Source organism: Sarcophilus harrisii, chromosome 2, assembly GCF_902635505.1.
Source record: "Sarcophilus harrisii chromosome 2, mSarHar1.11, whole genome shotgun sequence".
Lineage (NCBI taxonomy): Eukaryota > Metazoa > Chordata > Mammalia > Dasyuromorphia > Dasyuridae > Sarcophilus > Sarcophilus harrisii.
In genome coordinates, this window is record NC_045427.1 from 439,091,846 (window position 1) to 439,114,140 (window position 22,295).

At 34.4% G+C, this 22,295-nt stretch overlaps 1 protein-coding gene across 1 annotated transcript in view; it reads right to left on the minus strand.

The window, feature by feature from the left end:
* The window catches only part of ASTN2 (astrotactin 2), a 1,113,071-nt gene that overhangs the window by 659,032 nt on the left and 431,744 nt on the right, over window positions 1-22,295 (minus strand). Inside the window, exon 7 of the mRNA XM_031949426.1 lies at window positions 13,722-13,889. Within this exon, the coding sequence (XP_031805286.1) occupies window positions 13,722-13,889 (168 nt within the window). The remainder of the gene's footprint in view (window positions 1-13,721; window positions 13,890-22,295) is intronic.

The window sequence follows — 22,295 nt, forward strand, 5'->3', positions numbered from 1 at the left end:
TTGAAATCCCTAACTCAGTGCCCTTTTGAGAATAATGTTTCTTTACTATTTGCAGTAAATGAAGAGATTAATGATTGTGGGCATTTGGAGAACAATGGAGCATTGTTTTGGAAGTACAGCAATGGAAGCATATTTATAGTTCCTGTAACTGTTCCATACCTTCTGTTGCCCTCTCTTTACCCTTGTTCTTAGATGGTTGGTCTTCATCCCATTACCTATTGTTATTTCTGACAATTCTGGCATAGAGCTCCAAGAAAGCAGCCAAGGCCTTGGCACTTTGCCAGGGAACCTTGTGAAGCTCATCCATATATCAAATCATTGGTAACTTTCATGATGTTACCCCCACTCCTGATAGAATATGTGTACTACCCCCATGTCTGGATCCACTATCACTTAGGAGAAATAATTCTTCTTTTTTGACAGCAAGTTCCAGGAAAGCTGAGGCACAAGATTGCCAACAGTTGAACTTAATGGCTCCATATGATCCCAGTCACCATTTACTCCAACCAACCAATGGGCTCAACAATAGAAATTGGAAGTGAGAAGACAGTTTCTCATGCCTTTCAATATGCCTTAAACTAAAAGCAAAGAAGATTCAGATGTTGCAGAAGTAGGGACATTAAACTTGAATTTCTCATTGTCTCTATCCTCTGCCTAGTTACCAATTATATCCCCGAGTCCAGCATAATGACGACTCAATTTTCTATACTTTTTTTTTTTAAGCTTACAACCTTCTCTAAATCAAATAGACAGAATAGGGAGTTCATATATTGTTATATGATGTAACTGAGATTCTGAGAGGTGAACCGCCTTTCCCAAGGTCACACATTTAATAAGTGTCAAGTATCAATCTTCGTCTTCTTATTCCATCAAAATTGGACACTTCTTTCCCACTAAAGCATATTGTTGGAATTTGTATGAATTTTTCTTTTCAGGTCTTTTCATTTATTCAGCTCAGTCATTCAGCATTTATAAAGTCAGGCAATGACAATACCAATACAAAACTGAAATTGTTTTTGCCTACAAGGAAGGAGTTGATATTCTATCAGTGAAAGCAATATGTACATATATGTTTTAAATGAATATGAATAATATATAAAGGATATATAAAGCAATTCAAGGGGTATTCACTGACAACTGGGGGTGATTAGCTAAATTTAATGTAGAAAATTGGAATTGAGTTGAACTTGGAAAAACAGCCATCTTTTGTTATTAAGAAGAAAGGCATTAAAGACATAGACTATAGCCTACAAAGATTGAGGAGAAGAAAATCAAATGTCATGCACACAGAGCATCAAACAGACCAAATTGATTGAAATGTAGTATGTGAAACCAAAGACTGATGTCAAAGCAATCTGGAAAGAGAAATCAGAGTTTGATGAAAAAGAGGTTTGTAAAATCCCACTTTGACTCCTAAAAGAATTTAATTTCCCCCTGTTCTACTATCCATCTTAGTTCACTGACCAGTGGACAGCTGCCTCTCAGCCCTGTCTCTGACCTGATGTTTGCCATCCCAGGACTTTTTCCAGTTAAAAACAAACAACTGAATTTCGAGGTAGTGAGTATAGTAAAAAGGGCAGTGAATTATACATTATTTATAATAACAAAAGACTGAAAACAAACTAGATGCCAGGAATTGGGAAATGGTGAAACAAGCTGTGATACATGAATGTAATGGAAAATTACCATTCTATAAGAAATGATAAATATGAAAACAAGAGAAATATGAGGAAATTTTATGAGGCTACATAGAGGGAAGAAAGTAGTAGAGTTTAAAAATACTTATTATTAGAATGTAAATAAAGTAAACATGGAGTGGCAACAAAAGCTCTGATAAAATATTATATTTGATGCTAGTACAACAGTATCAAATTTAAAGCAGACATCTTTTCTTTCTGTTAACAACTGGAAAAAACTGAAGTGTAAAATAATGTGCAATCCATTGCAATCATGCTAATTTTGCTTAACTAATTTCAGAAAATGCACTTGGGGCAAATAAAAGAGAAAAATGTGGGGTGGTAGGAAACAGAAAAAAAATAAAATGCTGTTTTGGAATTTTATTAAAAAATGTTTGTGGAGGCTAAATGAAATAAATATACTTAGACACTTGAACACAGTTTGGATTCCAACTACATTCTTTCTTTACTTCTTTCTTTCTATGAACATTTATAAAGTACCTATGCTTATTCAGGCAATAGTGATAAAGACTTAAAAATGAAATACTTTCTGCTATAATGGAACAAATATTCAATAAAGGAAATGATATGTATAAATATATATGAATTAAAGGAAGCAAATTCAGTGAGAACACAGGCAATTGGAGTTAACTGTTATTTGGTATCTCTTATATGTCATTTAACTTGTCTGAATCTCAATTTTCTCTTCTATAAACAAATATAATTCTTATTCTATTTACTTACCTTTTGGGAATATTGTATGGAAAACATTATGTAATCTATCTAAACTCATTCTTCCATGATAAACAAATTCCTACCTGGTCACCCCTTTTTCATCTCATGGATTCTGAACCTTCCTGTAATTGTGCAAATATTATTCTCTATCTCCCTCTGCCTACTTCCTTTTCCCCCATACCTCTCTAAAGCTACCTACCCATTATATTTTCTAAAATGTCTGATTCCTGCGTAACAAACATGCTTTCATCTTATATCTTTTTTTCTTTTCCATTTCTTTCATCTTCTAGCTAAGAAGAGACCTGGTTGCTTCTTGGTGACACTTGTCTTTCCATCATTAGCTATACTTTCTACTCATTCTCATTCCACAGGACCACTCACTGTTTAAGATAAGATAATTGAAAATATTCTTTGCTCTTCATTGACACTTCCAAGTTCTCTCTCTACCCCAATCACTCAGTAACCTCTTCTTTTTTGAGGTTCACTCAGTCCATAACTACTACCCAATCCAATTCTGTTAGCTCTTGTCTACCAATCTCTAGGTCACTTTCCTTCCTTTAATGAATGCAGTCCCTGACTCAGAGTCTCTCACTCCTCCTCAGCTCCTACACCTTCATATCAGGGGATTTCCACATGTATATTGAAAATCCATCAAACTTTCTCACCTTACAGTTATTCAACTTACTCATTTTCTATGATCTAATTTTCCATGCCTCTTCAGCTCCAAAAATGGCTACAGACCCTTGATCTCACCATCAGCTATGAAAGTTACACTTACATGTTCATAACCTCACATTTCCCTATTTAATTTTAATCTCCTGCCATTATCTCCCTTTCCTTCTTTTGCTTGCTGTCCTAAACCTCTTCTACATGCTCACTGTGACCACCCATCACTTGACCTTTCAGTTCTTTCCCAGGCCATGACACCTCACTGACTACACTTACATCTCTTCTGCATTTTAATCCATGGTGAACCAGTTCAATTCTATAATGTCATCTTCTTTTGTCCATTTTTCCTATCACAGATCTTGTCCTTCTAAATTTCAGTTTTGGATTACTCTTACCATCTGCTTTGCTCCTATGCAGAAACTGCCAAATAAAGATGGAAAAAAATCATGAAATTTTTGGATCCACTATAAATTTATGTTACATAACCTTAACTGCACTTGAAATATGGAAAGACAATCTTTTTACAATTCTCTAATTGATTCAATGTTCCACTCACTAAAGAGGTATTTCTAAATCTTTTCACACCTCCTCAACTTTCCCATTACTCCTCTTCTTCCTACCTTCTCAGGTGAGAAATCTCATATATTGCTGAAAAAATTGAAAACATCTGCCATTTCCCTTCTCTCTTCTTCATCTTACATCATTACATCTGCCACTACTTCTTTCTTCATTGAAATCTCATATGAAGAGATTTCTCTTCTTCTTTCTAAAGCTAATCACCCTATGTCCATGAATGATTTCATTACATCTTTTTCTCCAGCAGACTGACCTTTCTATCATCTCTAATCTCTTACTTTTTTTCAATCCCTTCCTGTCTAGTGCCCATTTCCCTTCTATTTAGAAATGTCTCCCCTATGCTCAAAAAACTTTCTTTCACTTGGCCTATCCATTTTCCCTAGCTATTAATCTATATATTTCCTCCCTTTTATGTCTAAACTCCTTCAGAAGACCATCTAAATCTTTTAGAAGATAACCACATCTTTTAAAAAATATTTATATGTTATTTTTAATTAAAAAAAATAAAACAAACATTTCCATGATGGCATATTTTAAAAGAATAGTAGGTTATATAACATATAACCTACTATTCTTTTAAATATATACAATTATTATGTAAATTTCTTGTTCTCCTCCCCCATCCTAGAGATGACTACCATTAGACATGAATATGCATATTCTATATACCTATTTATCAGTTCCTTCCCTGGATGCATATAGATCTTCCTTCATGTATTTTTGGTACTTATTATATTATTTTTTCTAAGATCATCAAGCTTGTCATTTCTTATAGCACAGTAGTATTCTATTATAATCATACAATACAACTTGTTCAACCATTCTCCAATTGATGGACATCCCTGAAGTTTCTAGTACTTTGCCACAACAGAGAGAGCTGTTATAAATCTTTTAGAACATATAGGTTATTTTACTATTTTTCTAATTATCTTTAGAAAGATACCTGGAAGTGGTATTTCTAGGTCATATCTTTTCTTCTCAAGAACTTCTTAACTCTTAAATCTGGCATTAGATCTCATCATTCAACTGTAACTATTCTCTCCAAAGTTACCGCTATCTTTTAATTGTAAAATAGCCTTTCTTGATCCTTGTCTTTCTTGACCTTTGAAGACTTTGATACTATCAATTATTTTCTTTTCCTTGGTAATTTCTTCTCCCTAGGAATGGGTCTCCATGATATAATTTTAATCTGATTTTTCTCCTATATAGCTTACTGCTCTTTTCTCAATCTTATTTGCTACGTCTTCAACCAGGGAATACCCACTAACAGTAGAATCCAAGACTCTCTCCTATCTGCCATCTCTCTCTAAGTTATTATGTTTAGTTATCTCAAAAGAAGGGAAAAGAAGAGAAGGAAATGCAAAGAAAGGGAAGTAGGAAAGGGGAAGAAGATAAGTATTTATATAGTCGTTCCTATGTCCCAGGCACTGTGCCAAGAGTTCACAAATATTATTTCATTTGATTCTCACAATGATCCTACAAGGTAGCTGCAACGATTTTCCTCATTTTTAGTAGAGGAAATAGGCCAAGAGAAAATAAATTACTTGCCCAAGTGAGAAAGAATCTAAGGCTGAATTTGAACTCACATCTTCCTAAACCCATGCCCCAAACTATCGACTGTGGAATACATAAACTTCCATGGATTATTATCTCTATAAAGATGATTCTCAGATTTACTTATTCAGTACTAACCTCTGATTTGACCTCAAGTAATACATATCCACCTGCCTGCTGGACATCTGAACCTGGTTCTCTCATAGCCACCTTAAACTCAACATGTATATGACTAAACTTTCCCCCAAATTCTCTCCTCTTCTGAATTTCTCTATTACTGTCAAGAATTCCATCATTCTCCTAATCTGCCAGGCTTGAAACTACAGCCCTGTGCAGGCTCTCATCACCTCACACCTAGACTTTCAAAATAGCCTGCTGAGTGGTCTGCTCACCACAAGGCTTCTCTCACTCCATTGTCTTCCATTCAGCTAGTAGGGAAAGCTTTCTAAAATGCAGGGCAAGTCATGTCACCTATGCTTAGGAAACAACAGTTGTTCCTTATCATCTCCAGGATGAGATATACAATCCTCTGTTTAATGCTCTAAACGCTTCATCACTTGTTCTCCTCGTACATTTCACATCATCTATGATGTGATACTGGGCGTCCTTGATATTCCACACATCAAACTCACCATTCCTGATTTTGTAGTTATAATTTCTATTTTCCATGCCTATAATTCCCTCTTCATCTCAGCCTCCTGTTTTCCTTTAGATCCCAGATAAAATGCTACCTTCTACAAGAAGTCTTTTCTGATTTCTTAATATTAGTACCTTTTCTCTATTCTTTATCTCCAATTTATCTTGCACATCTGTTTTTGTTCATGAATGATTGCATGTTATTTCATCTACTAAACCGTAAGATCTTTTAAAAGCAGTAATTGTCTTTTATCTATCTATCCATCTATCATCCATCTACTTAACACAATATCTAACAAATCACAGATGATTAATAAATGCCTATTGACTAATTTACCTTAAAGTGTTTAGTCAGGAAGACATGAATTCAAATCCTATTTCAGATCTTATTAGCTGTGTGACTCTGGGCATGTCATAAGCCCTCTGATTGCCTTAGTTTCCTCATAAAATGAGGATAATAATAGCACCCACCTTCCAGGGTTGCTATATGAATAAAATAAGAACATATTTTAAGGCACTTTGTGTATCTCAGAGTGCTATATAAAGGCTAACTACTATAATTATCATTATTATTCACATGTGAGTTATTAATATTCTATTTCATCTCTCATGTGGGAAGATGGAAGACATGGGGGGTGGTGAAAAAAAGAGACTACAGAGAAAATTGAATTTATGAGTTGTCATGAAGAATTCCTACTTACAAAATGAAAGTCATTTATGGAAATACAGCTGGTTATTCTTGGTTTGTGTGCAAATTATGCACTTTGCTAGTTTTCCAACCAATTATTTAATCAAAGAATAAAAACTCATCTGAACAGCTACCTAATGCAAACATAACTGAGAAGAAGAAATTTGCTGTAAAATTGATTATGTTGCAAAGGTTCCATGGCTTGTGATTGCTAGCCTCCCTATAACCTCTAGCAAAGATCTAACTGAGATAACACTAAATGATGTTAGCAGGGAAAAAGCTGAGAATGATATGACACACTGTCATCACTGTCTAATTTTTTGGTGTATGTTGTGTCTAAAGGCTCTAAGGCAACTTATAGCATGCCTCAATACATAAGATTCCCTATAGGGCAATAGACAACCAGGACAGTAGAAACACAGACTCACAGTAAAGTCTCTCAGAAAACTAGATTTTCCAGAGTCTTACCATTTTACCCTGAAGATGTATCACTTGATTCTCCAGTTCTCCCTTAGTAAAGTCTGCCTCTCAAAGGTACTTATATGTGTTGTGTGTGTCATAGTTGCCTGTGTATGCATTTTATCTCTTTTATGAAGCTTGTTTTTTTTGGTAGAGACAATATTATTCCTAAAGTTCCTAATTTATAAAGTGTGATAATAATAACTGCCCTCAGAAAGCTCAGATTCTTCTAGAAGAATATGATCTATAAACAGATGGTTAAAATATGTGATGTATGTAAACTTTTTATTTCCTACAGTACTTGGCAAAATATTCTCTACAAAGTTCTAAATACATACATTGAACATTGAACACAATGAAGTCTCTATACTAGTAGCTATCTTTCCCCTTGCATATCACAAATCACATTTTAATATCTCTACATCACATTAATCATGTAATATTGTATATTAAAATTATTTACTTATGCATTATATTCCCTCTATTATGAGCTCTCTGAGAGCAGATACTTATTTTACGGATAAGGAGATTAAGCTACAGAGATTTCAAGTCCTAGATTCTTTATCAGACTAAAAGTTTCATAATGGTAACCATCATGTCTTTAAAAATTTAAGGACTCCCTCACTTCCATAGGGCATAGGATCCTATCTGTACAGTATAATATTTCAAGGTTCTGTGATTCTATCAATATGAGATATATCCTCCCTGTGCTTCCCCCCATGCACGTTCCAATTGTTCTTTGTCTTAATCACAGCTCTTCAAGTGTTCATTTGATTTCATTCATAAACCTTCATTTACAAATTCATTGCCTTGAAATCAACTTAGAGGTGAGTCTCTTTGAACTTGTCTAGACCAAAGCTTCTTAAACTGTGGGTCACAGCCCCATATAATGTCACACAGAACTGAATGTGAGGATTGTAGAATTATGATTTATTATCACTAAATGTTTGATTTGTAGATCTATTTTATATACCATATGCCCAGAATCACAAAAATTTCTCAGGCAAAAAGGGGTCACAAGTAGAAAACTTTCAGATCTGGGCTAGGCAATTAGGTGGTATCATACATACATAGAGTGTCTGATTTGGAATCAGGAAAATATGAATTCAAATTCTGTTTAAGCTACTAGTTGTATAGCTCTGGAAAAGACACTTACCTTCTCAGTTTTCTTATCTGTAAAATTCCTATTTCATAGGGTGGTATCTTCATCATCATCCCTACCACCATCATTTTATTCATCATTTTTATTATTAGGCTTCTCTTTGGGTGACAGACTTATAGTCCTTCCACTAATCTGGGCTCCAAACTTTTCTGTTTTGTTCAGATCCATCTCAACATATCCTATGTGGGCATAGCTTTAAAAAATTAGGTTACCCTTGTACCATAATCAGGCATTAGATCAATCATATATTTCAGTATGTTTTGCACTCACTAAATTTTTAATACATTTTTAATTGAAAAGAACTGAAAAGCCAAGTGTGCAGGGGATCAGAAATAGATACATAGAAGACAAGGACTTTTCTGGTGAGCACAGTTAAAATAACAGGAAGGCTTCTATATTTTACTTTTATAGAGAGAAGCAAGAGACTGGGTACAAAGCCATTGTCTCTAGGGAGGTATTTTGTTGGTTTCTTATCTTTCTTAGGCCATTTGTGTCTTTGTTGTTCATTCTTCACTTTTGAAGAGGGCCAATGACATGATGGCTGATGTCTTGACTAGTGTGTGAATTGGATTTAAGTGAGACAGAGTTGCACAAAGTCTTACTCTATCTACCAGAGTAAATGAAAGACAAAAGTCAAGATGACTGGTGATGGCCCAGAATGCAGTGGATGGCCCTGGAAACTTTATCTCACCAAGCTCTAAGTACTCCATGGTGCCTTCTTCAGTCGCCTTAATGGTCAGAGGGACAAATTGTTCTCATCCACCATTCTGCCAAGGGAAGTCTTCACATCTCTTGGTAAACATCCCCTAACTCACTGATTGTTTTGAAGCCTATCAATTACCCTCAAACTGATTTCAGAGACTGTCTGAAAAGATGGTTTTACCAAGGTGTTGGCTCTGCACCTGGTACATATTCTTGGAACTATGTGAATATATTTAGTCGTTTTCAGCCATGTTTCCATTAGTGGTTCTTGGTAATGATATTGGAATGATTGCTATTTCCTTCCCCTGCTCATTTTACAGATAAGGAAACTGAGGCAACTGGGATTAAGAAACTTGCCTAAAGTCACATCAGACAACTTGAATTCAAATCCTAACTCTTTTGCCTCATCCTGCTCCACCAAAATACTTTTAATTTATTTTGTTTATACTGATATAGGTACATGATAACTCCTTCATAGAAAATAAACTCTTTGAAGCTAGAAGCTAGAACTTGTTTCATGTTTGCCTTTGTATCCTAAAAACCCATTTCTATGCTTGGCACATATCAGGCACTTAAATGCTTGATTAATCATTCGTATTAGTTGTTCATGTCACTTCCATACAAATCACTTCACTTGGCTGGGCTGTAGTTTCATTATCCATAATAATGAGAGAATTGAATTAGGTGACCTCATCTCAAGCCTCTTAAAATTTTTTGTAACCTTCAAGGCTCAGCTCAAGTTAAATGGTCAATATCAGAGTGTTCTTAATGCCAAATCTGTGTGTGTGTGTGTGTGTAATGTACTTGTCTAGGTATACTTATCCCAGTTCCTCAGAATGTAAGTTGCTTAGAACCAGGGACTACTTTCATTTTTGTCCTTGTGTCCTTAATGCCTAACAATATCTGGCACATAGTGGGTATATAAAATATGTTTTTTTAAGTTAATTTCTTTCTTTCTTTTTTTGCTGAGGCAATTGGGACTAAGTGACTTGCCCAGAGTTAGACAGCTAGGAAGTGTTAAGTATCTGAGGCCAGCTTTGAACTCAGGTCCTCCTGACTTCAGGGCTGGTGCTTTATCTACTGCACCACTTAGCTGCCCCCCGAATTTCTAAAATCCCCAAATTGTTGTAAAGTCTATGAAACTCCTTATTTCCAACCTTAACTCAGGACCAACAAGACAATGCTGTTCCACAATCCTTTGTTCTGAGTTTATTTTTTATGAGGGCTCACATGGAATCTCAAAACTGGAAGGATGGCATTTAGACTAACCTCACTCTAACCAGCACTTTCCTTATATCCTAAATAAAAGGTCATTCATCCTCTACCTGAAGACATCAGTACTGGAAAAACCATTATCTCCTATGTGAAGATTGTTTCTAGTTCTATTTTACTTTTGTACGTTGCTAACTTTTAGGAAATTTTTCTTTCATAGATTTTAAAGTTGCATTTCTTCAACTGCTACCCATCATTCCTTGTCCTGTGATCAAGCAGGACTCTTTTACCCCATGATAATCCTTCAATTCTTTAAAAAAAAGTAATCAAATTATTTGACTTGTTACATATTGCTTCTATTCTAGGGATTCTTAACCTGGGTTTCTATAACTAATTTGTTTTCCTCTTATCCTATGTATTTTTTAATGCATGTAAAGATATTATTCTGAGAAAGGATCCATACATTTCAACAGACTAACAAAGGGGTCCTTTGAACAAAAAAAGTGAAAGATCCCTCCTGGTTCTTTCAACTAACTACAATAAGGCAATGGTTTTGAATATTATCATCATCATCACTGGTAATCTCCCAACCTGTCATTGTCTTTTCTAAAAAGTGGCTCTTAGCTATAAATTTGTGGATACCCTTTGATCCAGCAATACGCTTTCAGGTCCATATCCTAAAGACATAAAAAAGGAAAAAGAAGTATTTGTATAAAAATGCTTACAGCAGCCCTTTTGTGGTGGTTACGAATTAGAAATCAAAGGGATGCCCATCAACTGGGGAATTGCTAAACAAGCTGTGGTACATGATTGTGATGGAATATTATTATGTTATAAGAAATTACTAGTAGGATGATTTCAGAAAAAACTTGAAACACATGAACTGATGCAGTGAAGTGAATAGAATCAGCAGAAGATTGCATACAGTAACAGCAAATTCTTTGATGAAGAACTGTGAATGACTTAGCTCTTTTCAGCAATACAATGATTCAAGACAATCCCAAAAGACTCATGATGAAGCATTCTATCTGCTTCCGGAGAAAAACTGCTCTTGTTTGAATACTGATTGAAGTATGCTATCTTTTCTACTTTCTTTCATTCTTTTTCTTTTATTTGAGTCTTTTTGTACAGAATGACTAATATGGGAAATGTTTTGCATGACTGCACTTGTAAACCTCTTGTCTAACTGCTTATTGTCTTGGGGAAGGGAACAGGAAAGAAGAAAGGAAAGGAATGAGAGAGAGATAGAAGTTGAAACTCAAAACAAAAAACAAAACAGATGTTAAAAATGTTTTAACATGTATTTGAGGGGAAATATATTGGGGGAGAAAAGTGGCCCGTGGTACTATGTAAAATATTCCAAACAAAGCTTGAGAGTAAGTACCAGTATACAACAAGATTGTCATCTTACTCATTCTAGACGCTTTACTTTTCTTAGGGTCTTACTGAGTTTGAAGTGCACTTAAATTATTTTCATATTAAAATTGTCTAGTCATAAATTTCTCATTCTACATTTGAGCAGGTGGCATTTTGAAGCCAACTACAGGGCCTTTTGATATTTGATTTAGACAGGTCCATTGTTGTAGTCTAACAATAACACTTATTTGAACCTCAAATCTGTCACCTAACATGTTAGTTACCCTTCACAGCACTGCATCACTTATAATGTAATAGCGAGCCATTTATGAGCTTTAATCCAAATCACTGACAAAAAGTTTAAAAGAGCATGACTAAGGTTAGAATTTGGGACCATCTCATTAGCAGTCTAAAGGCTGATCCATTAACAACTATTATTTGGAAATAATTATTCAAATAGATCCCAGTTCCACTTAACTCCATCATTACTCTGTATCTCTTCTATCTTTTCTATTAAGCTATTGTAAAAGTAATCTGGGCACCTACATGGTACAGTGGAGAGAGCCCTGGGCCTGGTCTCAAGAAGACTCATTTACTTGAATTCAAATCTGGCTTCAGACACTTAGTTGAGAAGGAAATGGTAAACCACACTAGTATCTTTGTCAAGAAAATCCCAGATTGTAACTCAGTTTCAATTGATCAACAATGGACAGAAGCAGCTACACCCAAAGAAAGAACACTGGGAAATGAATGTAAACTGTTTGCATTTTGGTTTTTCTTTCTGGGCTATTTTTACCTTCTAAATCCAATTTTTCCTGTTCAACAAGAGAACTGTTCGGTTCTGTACACATATATTGTATCTAGGATGTACTATAACATATTAAACATGCATAGGACTGCTTGCTATCTGGGGGAGGGGGTGGAGGAAGGGAGGGGAAAACCATAACAGAAGTGAGTGCAAGGGATAATATTGTAAAAAAATTACCCAGGCATGGGCTCTGTAAATAAAAAGTTATAATTATTAAAAAAAAAGAAAAAAAAAGAAAATCTCAGATGGGGTCATGAAGAATCAGACACAATCGAAACAATGGAATAACAGCAGTGAGAAAAATCTGGGGTATCTTATGTCTATGGCATTCTTATCTAATGTCCTAGCCACCTTATTACTCCTGTCTGTCCCTCTAGGAATTCCTCCCAGACATATTATGAAATAATCTTATAAAAATGGAAAGAACACAGTACTAGGAGTCAGAAAATCTGGGTTAAGCCCATAGATCTGATGCTGCATAACCATATATTTTTTAAAGTTCCTTTCTAAGCCTCAATTTCCACATCTGGTTATATCTTCAACTGTTACTATGGGAAAGGGACTATGCTTGTATGCTTTTTTCATGAACTCCAAGAGGGTAGAACAAGGAACACTTGGAAGAATTAAATTTAAACTTGGAGACAATGAAAGGATATAATAGATATATTAATGTAATTAGGATTGATGAGGTAAGCACTCAGGAAATTTTCTTAGTTTCATGTAAGAGGAAGGATGTACTTCCTAATAATTATTAGAATGGACTGTTTTAAAAGACAGTTGGCATTCTTCAAGTAGAATATTGATATCATTAAGTAAAACACATTAAAGACTAGATTCCTTTTCAGATTATGGGTTAAGCTATATGATTTCTGAGATCCCAGTCAACTTCTGAGACCAGGATTCAGGGCAGGTTCCTTCTAGGTCTAAAGTGCTTTGTTATGATATTCTCTTTCCTCCATTGCTTTTGAGCTTCAATATTCTATGCTTCCATTTTTTGTTTTGTTTTGTTTTTTCCTCCCTATATACTAATGCTTCAGCCACAACAAAAGCAAGAAGTTTAATTAATTATTTGTCAAGCAACAGAATAATTACTATCATATAGTGCAAAATTTAGTAGGCTTGTAAGCACTACCAGTACCCAGCTTCCTAAACTGTGATTTGTGACTCCATATAGAGTCTTGTAATTGAATACTGGTCATGAAATTATCATTTATTATCAGTAAATGATTTGTTTATTTTATATAGATATATACATGAGGTCACATAAAAATTTCTCAGGCAAAAAAGGGTTGCGAATGGAAAAAAAGTTTAAGAAGCCCTGAGTTACAAGAGAGTATTGAAGAATTATGAAGGATTCTACTTGGAAACCTTCATCCTTGACTATGACTTTAAGCACAGGGAGTGAATACAGATGGTGCACCAAGGAATTCATTCAGATCATCTCTCCTCATCCCAATCCTGATATGGATCCTGTATTCATTGGCTCACCTGTTTCCTGATCACAGAGCTGCTCACAGGCATCAGTGGTCCTCTGCCCACATAAGTCTCTTATCCAGGGAGATGTGGCATTAATCTGGTAATAAAGGGAAAGCTTGGCTGGATTTAGCCAGTCGGAGATGTCCAGGTAGCTCCCTTCACTCACCACAAAGCTGCTCCCTGTGAATAGACAGGAAAATACTTTAATTTTTTTCCAGCAGTAATACAAATACATGAGAAAGAAACATACAGCTTCATGTTGAAGATAGAAAAATGGTACATGAAGTCTAGACTCCTAATAGCATTATATATTATGAATTGGTTTTTCTTACAATTTATTTCTTTTATGCAGAGGTAGACATGCCCATTTATTCATAACAAAAATAGGCCTGTGTGATATAGAAGAAGGACCTTGGATAAGTTTTAAACTCTTTAGGACTATTTTTCTTAATTGTAAAGGGACAAGATTGAACCAAATATTTCTCAGTATTTTGAACTTATGATTAAGACTCTTATTCTTTGAATTAGGGGAAAAAAGTTTGAATTTCTTTTCTGCTACTTGTTAGCCATATAATTTTTCTTTGTATGTGTGTGTTACAAGGCAATTGTGGTTAAGTGGCTTGACCAGAATCACACAGTTAGGAAGTGTTAAGTGTCTAAGGTCAGACTAGAATTTAGGTCCTCCTAATTCCAGAGCTGGTGGTCTATACATTGTGCCATTTAACTGCCACAAGCCATATGATTTCAATCAAATCATTGAACCTCTCAGAGTCTCAACATTCATATCTGTGATATGGGCTAATGATATTTATATTGTCTATATCACAGGACTATTCTGAAGACAAAATGAAATAATGTATTTAAAGCACCCTAACTTAGCCCAGTGTGACACATAGTAGGCCCCTAATAAATGCTTATTGACTTACTGACTTTGAAACCACAAGATATTATATTAATGTAAACTATTTTTATTATAAAACAAAAACACTTAAGGCAGCTTGCACATAAAATTATAATGCAAAATAAGATATATATAGAGAAATTTGAATAGAGACTGTTGTTTTTGATCTTTTTTGTGTCATGGCATTCTGGTGAAGCCCATGGACACCTCAAAATAATCATTTGTTGTCTACATTCATAATTGAAGGAAATGCTAGATTTCTTTTTGAGGTTAGTATAAATAAAGACATTTTTCCCTAACTAAGTTCATGGATTCCCCTGAAATATCTCCATGAATCTCCCAGAAGTCCAAGGACAGCAAATTAAGAACCTTTAATCTAAAGGAAAGAGAAGAAAGATAAGTGATGTTTGCAAGCATTCAAGGTCAGCCAACTAACTACTCCAGTCCAGCTTTGAATATTTTTCTAAGTTTCCTGGCATCCAAAGCAAAAAAAGGTAAACCAATTGGCTTATACTTTTCATTTTCTGACCAGAAAAATGCACTTAGTAACTGTTCAATAAATGTTCTTTTCATAAATGAATAAATGGCAAGGACTCAATAACAGGCTATAGGATCACCTTGGGAACTAAATTCCATCTCATGAAAGAATGAGATTCATCTTTCCCTATGCTTCTGAATCCCCTATGTTTTCCTTGGAATCTCCTTTCATCTGGTTGGCTCTGCACCAAATGTGTCTTTCTGTTGTCTCCTCACACCTCTCTCCTTCCAGAGAGCAGTGTTTCTAAGATGAATCCATGCCCAAGTCTCTGCTTTAAAACTGTGATGTTTCTTTATTTTTAAAATGTATTTTTCTCTCCCACTGGCTTGTGGGAATATGCATCATCTAATTAGCCAAATAGATTTTCAGTTCAGCCCAATCATTTCCTTATCTAACATCTGAAGCCCAGCATTGCTCAAGGGACTGCACAGACGCTGAGGTCCTCATTAACTCTGATCTTCAATTACATTGATTATAAGACTGCTTCTGTAATTGTGTAGCATACATCAAGGGTGAGTAGAGGAACCTTTGCCATTCTTTGGCGTTTCTATGAAGCCAAAGGCACACAGACCACTGAAGAAACTGAGAAGTACAGATGGGAGCTAAAAATACTAAGGCAGAAGTTATCACCTGACTAAATTTCCTAAAGAACCAGATAATAAGTGCTTTTCTATTATATCTGTGCCAGGTAAAGAGGGATTTTAAAAAGAACGGTTTTGATTTCAAAAATGAATTGGAACTGTGAAGGAGAAGATTGTATGGTAAAATTATTATCATAAATGAAGCTAAGAGTCTCTTGTCAAGCCTAATTTTTATATTTCCTCATGAAGTAAAGAGATGAAAGATGGAATTCTTCCTATTCTACTATTCCTTAATTATTTAGCTCCCATTGATCAAAATTTTAAGGCTGAAATCTAGGAGGAAAATGGTTCTCATTATGTCATTAAGATATCAAAAGCTATCTTAATTCTTCCCTGTCCCAATATGGGAAATAGCCAAATTAATGAGACATCTAGGAATAAAAAGATTCTGGTAGAACCCAAATTCGATTCAATTCAATTAGCATTTGTTGACCACTTATTACATGCAAATCACCAGTCTGCTAAATATAAAACAAAAAATGTATTCCCAACCCTCAAAGAGCTTATTTTTATTACTAAATAAGTAGTCAAATAAAAGAAATTAATGAAAAATATTAGAGCAAGAGGGACTTTAGAAATAGTCTGGCCAAATATAAAAGGCAACAGAGTAAAGAGAGAAAAACCAGAGGAACAATTTATACAATAACAGCAACATTATAAATAAAAAGACTATGAAAGATTTAAGAACTCGATATGTCTGTGACCAAACATGTTTCTACAAGACTAAGGAGGGAGAATACTATTCAGCTCCTGATGGAGAAGGTATAGACAAAAGATGCAGAAGACAACTTAAGTTTTTGGACATGATTAATGTGGGCCTTTGTTTTGCATGACTATGCACATTAGTTACAAAGGCTTGGCTTTTCTCTTTCCTGTCCCAAATAAGGAGTGGGTGAATAGAAAGGAGAAAGGAAAAATGCTTAAGAGGTGGGGGGAGAAGGTAGGGAAAGTTAAAAAGGAGAAATCATTTAATCCAATTCTTTGATTTTAAAGAGACTGCATTACTAGGCAATAGTGTGCATCAGAGTCATATCTAGGTAGATCTAATGTCCAGAGGTTTTCTGACTCTAAGCCCATGACCAAGTTGCAATGCTAATAATAGTACTCTGATACTTAGATGAGTTTTTGATCTCATTCAAGTGGGTACCTGCTTCCATATGTGTAGATCATAGCTTATCTACTCTTTTTCAGACTGCATGAAGAGGTCCATATCCTCCTATAAATACTTCACAGATCTATTGCCTTAGATATTTTAATATTATAATACTTATTTAATAATCATAATAATAGATAAGAAATAAATAAAACCCAGTACAATACTGGGTTTTGCCCATAAGGATGACCTACCATTATTTTTTTCTAGTCATATGTGTCCTTTATGGTAACTTTTGTACAATACTTAATTTTATGCTTTAGGATACTACCTACAATCATTGACCTTTAGATCATTCACAATTTTTAATTTTCTAGAAATCATTGTATTCCTTAACTCATATCCATGTAATACCACAAGGAGATTCTTGGTAGCAAAAAGGATGGTCTTCTCTTCCATCAATTGGGGGTGGGTAAACAAATTACAGCACATGAATATAGTGAAATATTGCTGAATTGTAGTAAATGACAAATATGATAAATACAGAGAAACATCAAAAGATTTACATGAATTGATGCAAAGTGAGATAAGCAGTTATATATATATATACATATATACATATATATATATATATATATATATATATATATACAATGAAACGATAGCAATGTAAGTGGAAAGAACTACAACTACAATACATTTGAAAGTAAGTATGTAAAAATTACAAAGAACAAGCTTGGCCTAAAGAAGACACATGAGAAAATACTTTTGCTCCAATCCCCATTCTTTTGCAAAGTTTTTAGGAACTACTACGTGGAAAATTGTATATATATTCTATTTTTATGCATTGATTGGTTTATTGATTGCTTTTTTTCCTTGTCCTCTTTTTCTTTTAAAAATACTCTTTGTTATATGGAACAACTTTCTGAGAAGTGGTAGGAGGAAAAATGGGAAAATATTTAGGTGATGTGTAAGACAAAAAATATGAATATTTTTAAATGAATTCTCATGTCATGAAATAGCTTGTGATCCTTGAAAGTACTGAACAATTATTCTAGTGCCACCAAGCTGGCCACTGTCCATATTTCACTTGACATATATTTATATCTCTATCTCTATGTCTATATCTCTAATTAGCTTTCATCTGTTGTTACCTGATTTTTTTTTTTTTTGGAGATCAAAGAGAATAAGTAAATCCTTCCTCTAAAAAAAGTAACTTTCCAGACACTTTAAGACAGATATTATGTATCTCAACTCTTCCACATGTTAAATATTCCCACTTTCTCATATGGTATGACTTCAACTCCCTTTATACTCTCTAGCTTTTCAATGTTCTTTTTAAACAGTGGTGTCCTGAACTGAACACCTCATTCCAGATGTAGTCAACAAGGGCAGAACTCAATGGGACTATCACCTTCATATTCCTGGAAACTCTGCCCCCTTTTTACCACATCATACTGCCATCATCTATTTCACTGCATTCCACCAAAACTATCAGAACTGTTTTAGACTGCTTTCTATCCATGCATCCCCCTTCTTATAATCATGAATGATTTTTAATGCTTAATATAATCTTATACTTATCCCTATAAAATTTCATCTTGGTAGATTTAACACAATGCTCTAGTCTGTTAAGATCTTTTCCTATTCTGATACTATTATACAGTTATTAATAAGGGTTCTTGATTTGGGGTCACTTGTGAATTTGATAACCATACCTTCTATGCTTTTATCCAAGTCCTTAATAGAAATATTTAATCAACACAGAGCCCAGGACAGATTTCTGGGGACTCCCTTAGAGACCTCCTGTCACACTGACATCAAACCTTTAATACCTGCTCTTTGGCCATCTAATCGATTCTGAATGCATCAGATTTCATATTCATCTAATATCATCCCCATATCTCACAGAGAATATTGAAAATTATATCAAAAGTTTTGCTAACATCCAAGCAATGTTTAGATATAACATTACTTTCTTTTATTATTTTGATAATTCTATTGAAGGAAAACTAATAGGTCAGTAGATAGAAGGCAAATTGATTAACCCTGTTTCCCCCACTTTCCTCATCTGTAAAATAAGATAAAGAAAATGGCAAACCATTCTAGTATGTCTGCCAAGAGAACCCCAGATGGAATCACGAAAAGTAAAATGCAACTAAAATCATTAAAAAGAAATTCTGTCACAAAAGGAAATGTTGTTAGTCTGGCATGACCTATTGATAAATATGGATTCTTATGGCTCTTTGCAACCTTCTCCTATTCTTCCAGATATGTATCAAACATTTCTTTAAGCATATCTTCAATAATTTTCCTAGGAACCAAAGTCATGATCATTAAACTACAGTTTGAAGACTCGGTTCTTTTCCATCTTTTGAATCAGAATGTTTGCTTATATTCAGTCATATGGTGTTACTCTTGTTTTCCAGGATCTTTCAAATATCACTGACCCTGATGCAGCAATCATCTTCCAGTTCTTTCAATATCCAAGAAGTAAGTGTATTTGGGTTGAGCAATTTAAGTTCATCAAGAACAGTTGGTTATCCTCTTAGTATTTCATTATCTTGGGAATCACTTCCCTGATGTTTAGTTTGATTCTGCTATTTCTACTTCCAAGGCCAATTCTTTTTAGCAAAGAAAAAATAAGTATGAACACCTCTCTGGCACCTCTGTTTTCATATTCTCATCAAAGATGCCATTAATATATGTGTAAATCTTCATAATAAAGATTTTAAGTATATGGTTCAGTGGTTACTGATTTCACATTTGAGATAGGAGGCAACAAAAGCAAATGTTCTTGGCCTTTTTCATTGTTTTAGAATATTGTCTAGTTTGATATATTTTGAAAGTACTTCCTTGAGAGTGCCTCTAAAATTGTCACATTAAACATAGGTTTCTTATGTTTGTCTTTTTTTTTCTGTACCACATACTCTTTTTGAGCTCTTTTTCACCCCATCTCCACCATAGCTTATTGAGAAGTAAGGTGTGAGAGTTGAAATATGGTTCCACAGAGTAATCAATGATGAGAATCAGTTGCAAAATGCTGGCAAATGTTTTCCATTTCCTTCTATTTATTGTGTTTGCTTAAATGGCATGTATAAATGCTCCAAGGATACCATCATTTACTTTGATTTCATGTCAAGCTTTCTTTAGATATCTTTTTCCCTTTCTTTTCTTTTTTTTTTAACTATTGTATGAGGTAGTGTCAATAATCTTCTGTCATTCTCTTCTATGATGTTTAGGAATTTCTATTCTACATAGGCGTTGACCAGGGTTTCCATCTCCCTAAAGTTCCCAAAACATAAAATATCTTCTGGACTATTTTAGTCTCTGTTATGGCGAGTGTTTTGATACCTGATTAACTTCTTTAAAAAAATAGTCCCAGTGGGAGTTAATTTCTTTACTTTTATACATTTTTTTTCTTTCAGGCAACAGCTTGTTTAAATATATCTGGTAAGAATTGTAATTAACTTTTCATTTAATACTGATTTTTATCTTTGATCAATCATCTGGCTATACACAGAGAACTGATTGTAAAATGACTCCTAGATTAGTAATCATTCATTTCTTATTAAGATATTATTCATTTCAGAGGGAATGTGTGTGTTATGTATGTGTGTGTGTGTGTGTGTGTGTGTGTCTGATTTTGTTCAGTACTTACCATTTCTGGCACTTTGAAGAATATATTTACTCTAAACCATATTTTCCCAAATATTTTTCACCACCTTCCCTACATTTCTATCAACAAAAATCTGTCAATCAACATTCATCTATTAAGTGCTTAATATGTACCAGGTACTGCATATGTATGCTATTGATCTGATTTAAGTAATCTTGATAAATTATTGGTAGTATTTCTTTTTTTAAAATTTTTAATAGCTTTTTATTTACAAGTTATATGCATGGGTAATTTTATGGCATTGACAACTGCCAACCTTTTGTTTCAATTTTTTCCCTCCTTCCCCCCCCCCTCCTCTAGATGGCAGGATGACCAGTAGATGTTAAATATATTAAAGTATAAATTAAATAAAAAATAAGTATACATGTCCAAACCGTTATTTTGCTATACAAAAAGAATTGGACTCTGAAATATTGTACACTTAGACTGTGAAGGAAATCAAAAAATGCAGGTGGGCAAAAATATAGGGATTCGGAATTCAAAATAATGGTTCTTAGTCATCTGCCAGAGTTCTTTCACTGGGTGTAGTTGGTTCAGTTCATTACTGTACCATTAGAACTGATTTGGTTCATCTCATTGCTGAGGATGGCCAGGTCCATCAGAATTGATCATCATATAGTATTGTTGTTGAAGTATATAATGATCTCCTGGCCCTGCTCATTTCACTCAGCATCAGTTCGTGTAAGTCTCTCCAGACCGTTCTGAAATCATCCTGTTGGTCATTTCTTACCAAACAATAATATTCTATAATATTCATATACCACAATTTATTCAGCCATTCTCCAATTGATGGGCATCCACGCAGTTTCCAGTTTCTGGCCACTACAAAGAGGGCTGCCGATAGTATTTCTTCACTTCTTCATTCTCTACATTAAATTCTGGTACAGATACTGCTGTTATGTTCATTGTAGTCTTTTTAAAAAGTGAGACGATCAAGTCTCCTATGAATTAGGGTTTCTTGTCCTTGTGCACAAAATAAGAACTGTCCCTTGGGAGTTGATAAGCACTTCTGCAATGTCTGCCACTTGGTAGGTTATGGATGATAGCTTGTTTATACGGAGTTCTGAGATGCAGTAGGACAGGCTAATTGAGTGTGCAACTAAGTTTGGCACCAAGGTGATGAACCTCTAGAAATAAAGACTATTAGATAGCCCAAAGAGGACAACTCAGTTTATTTTGGAAAAGAGAGGAAGCCAAAATTCTAATTTTAATTAGTAGTGGAATTTGCCCCATAAATGTCCTCTCCACTGGTATTCTGGATGGTACAGGAAGAACCAGTCCAGAACAAACAAACAATTGTCACAAAACTTCTAGTACTCTCCTTTCTATAGTGCTTTATGCAAATAGTTTTTCTTATACCCTTTGATGAAAGTAATACAAATATCCCCATTTTATAAATGAATTGAGACTAGAAGCTTAGAATCATAGGACCAATAAGTATAATTCTTGGAATTTTAAACATTATTCTGACCTCATTACTTTTATAAATCGATGTACTGCCTTTCATGAATACACAGCCTCTCTAGATCAAGTTCAGATGATTAGTTTGTGGTGAATTACGAAACATCTTCAAGTTATACCATCCTGAAGCAAGAATATGTCTCTATAGATTTGAAGTCTCAGAATCTGAGGTGGAAAGGATTTTAGAGTATCAATATCTAAACAATTTCTTCTAAATATCCCTGACAAGTAGCCATCCATCTTTCCTTCAAGGTTCTTGCTAATGAGAAACAA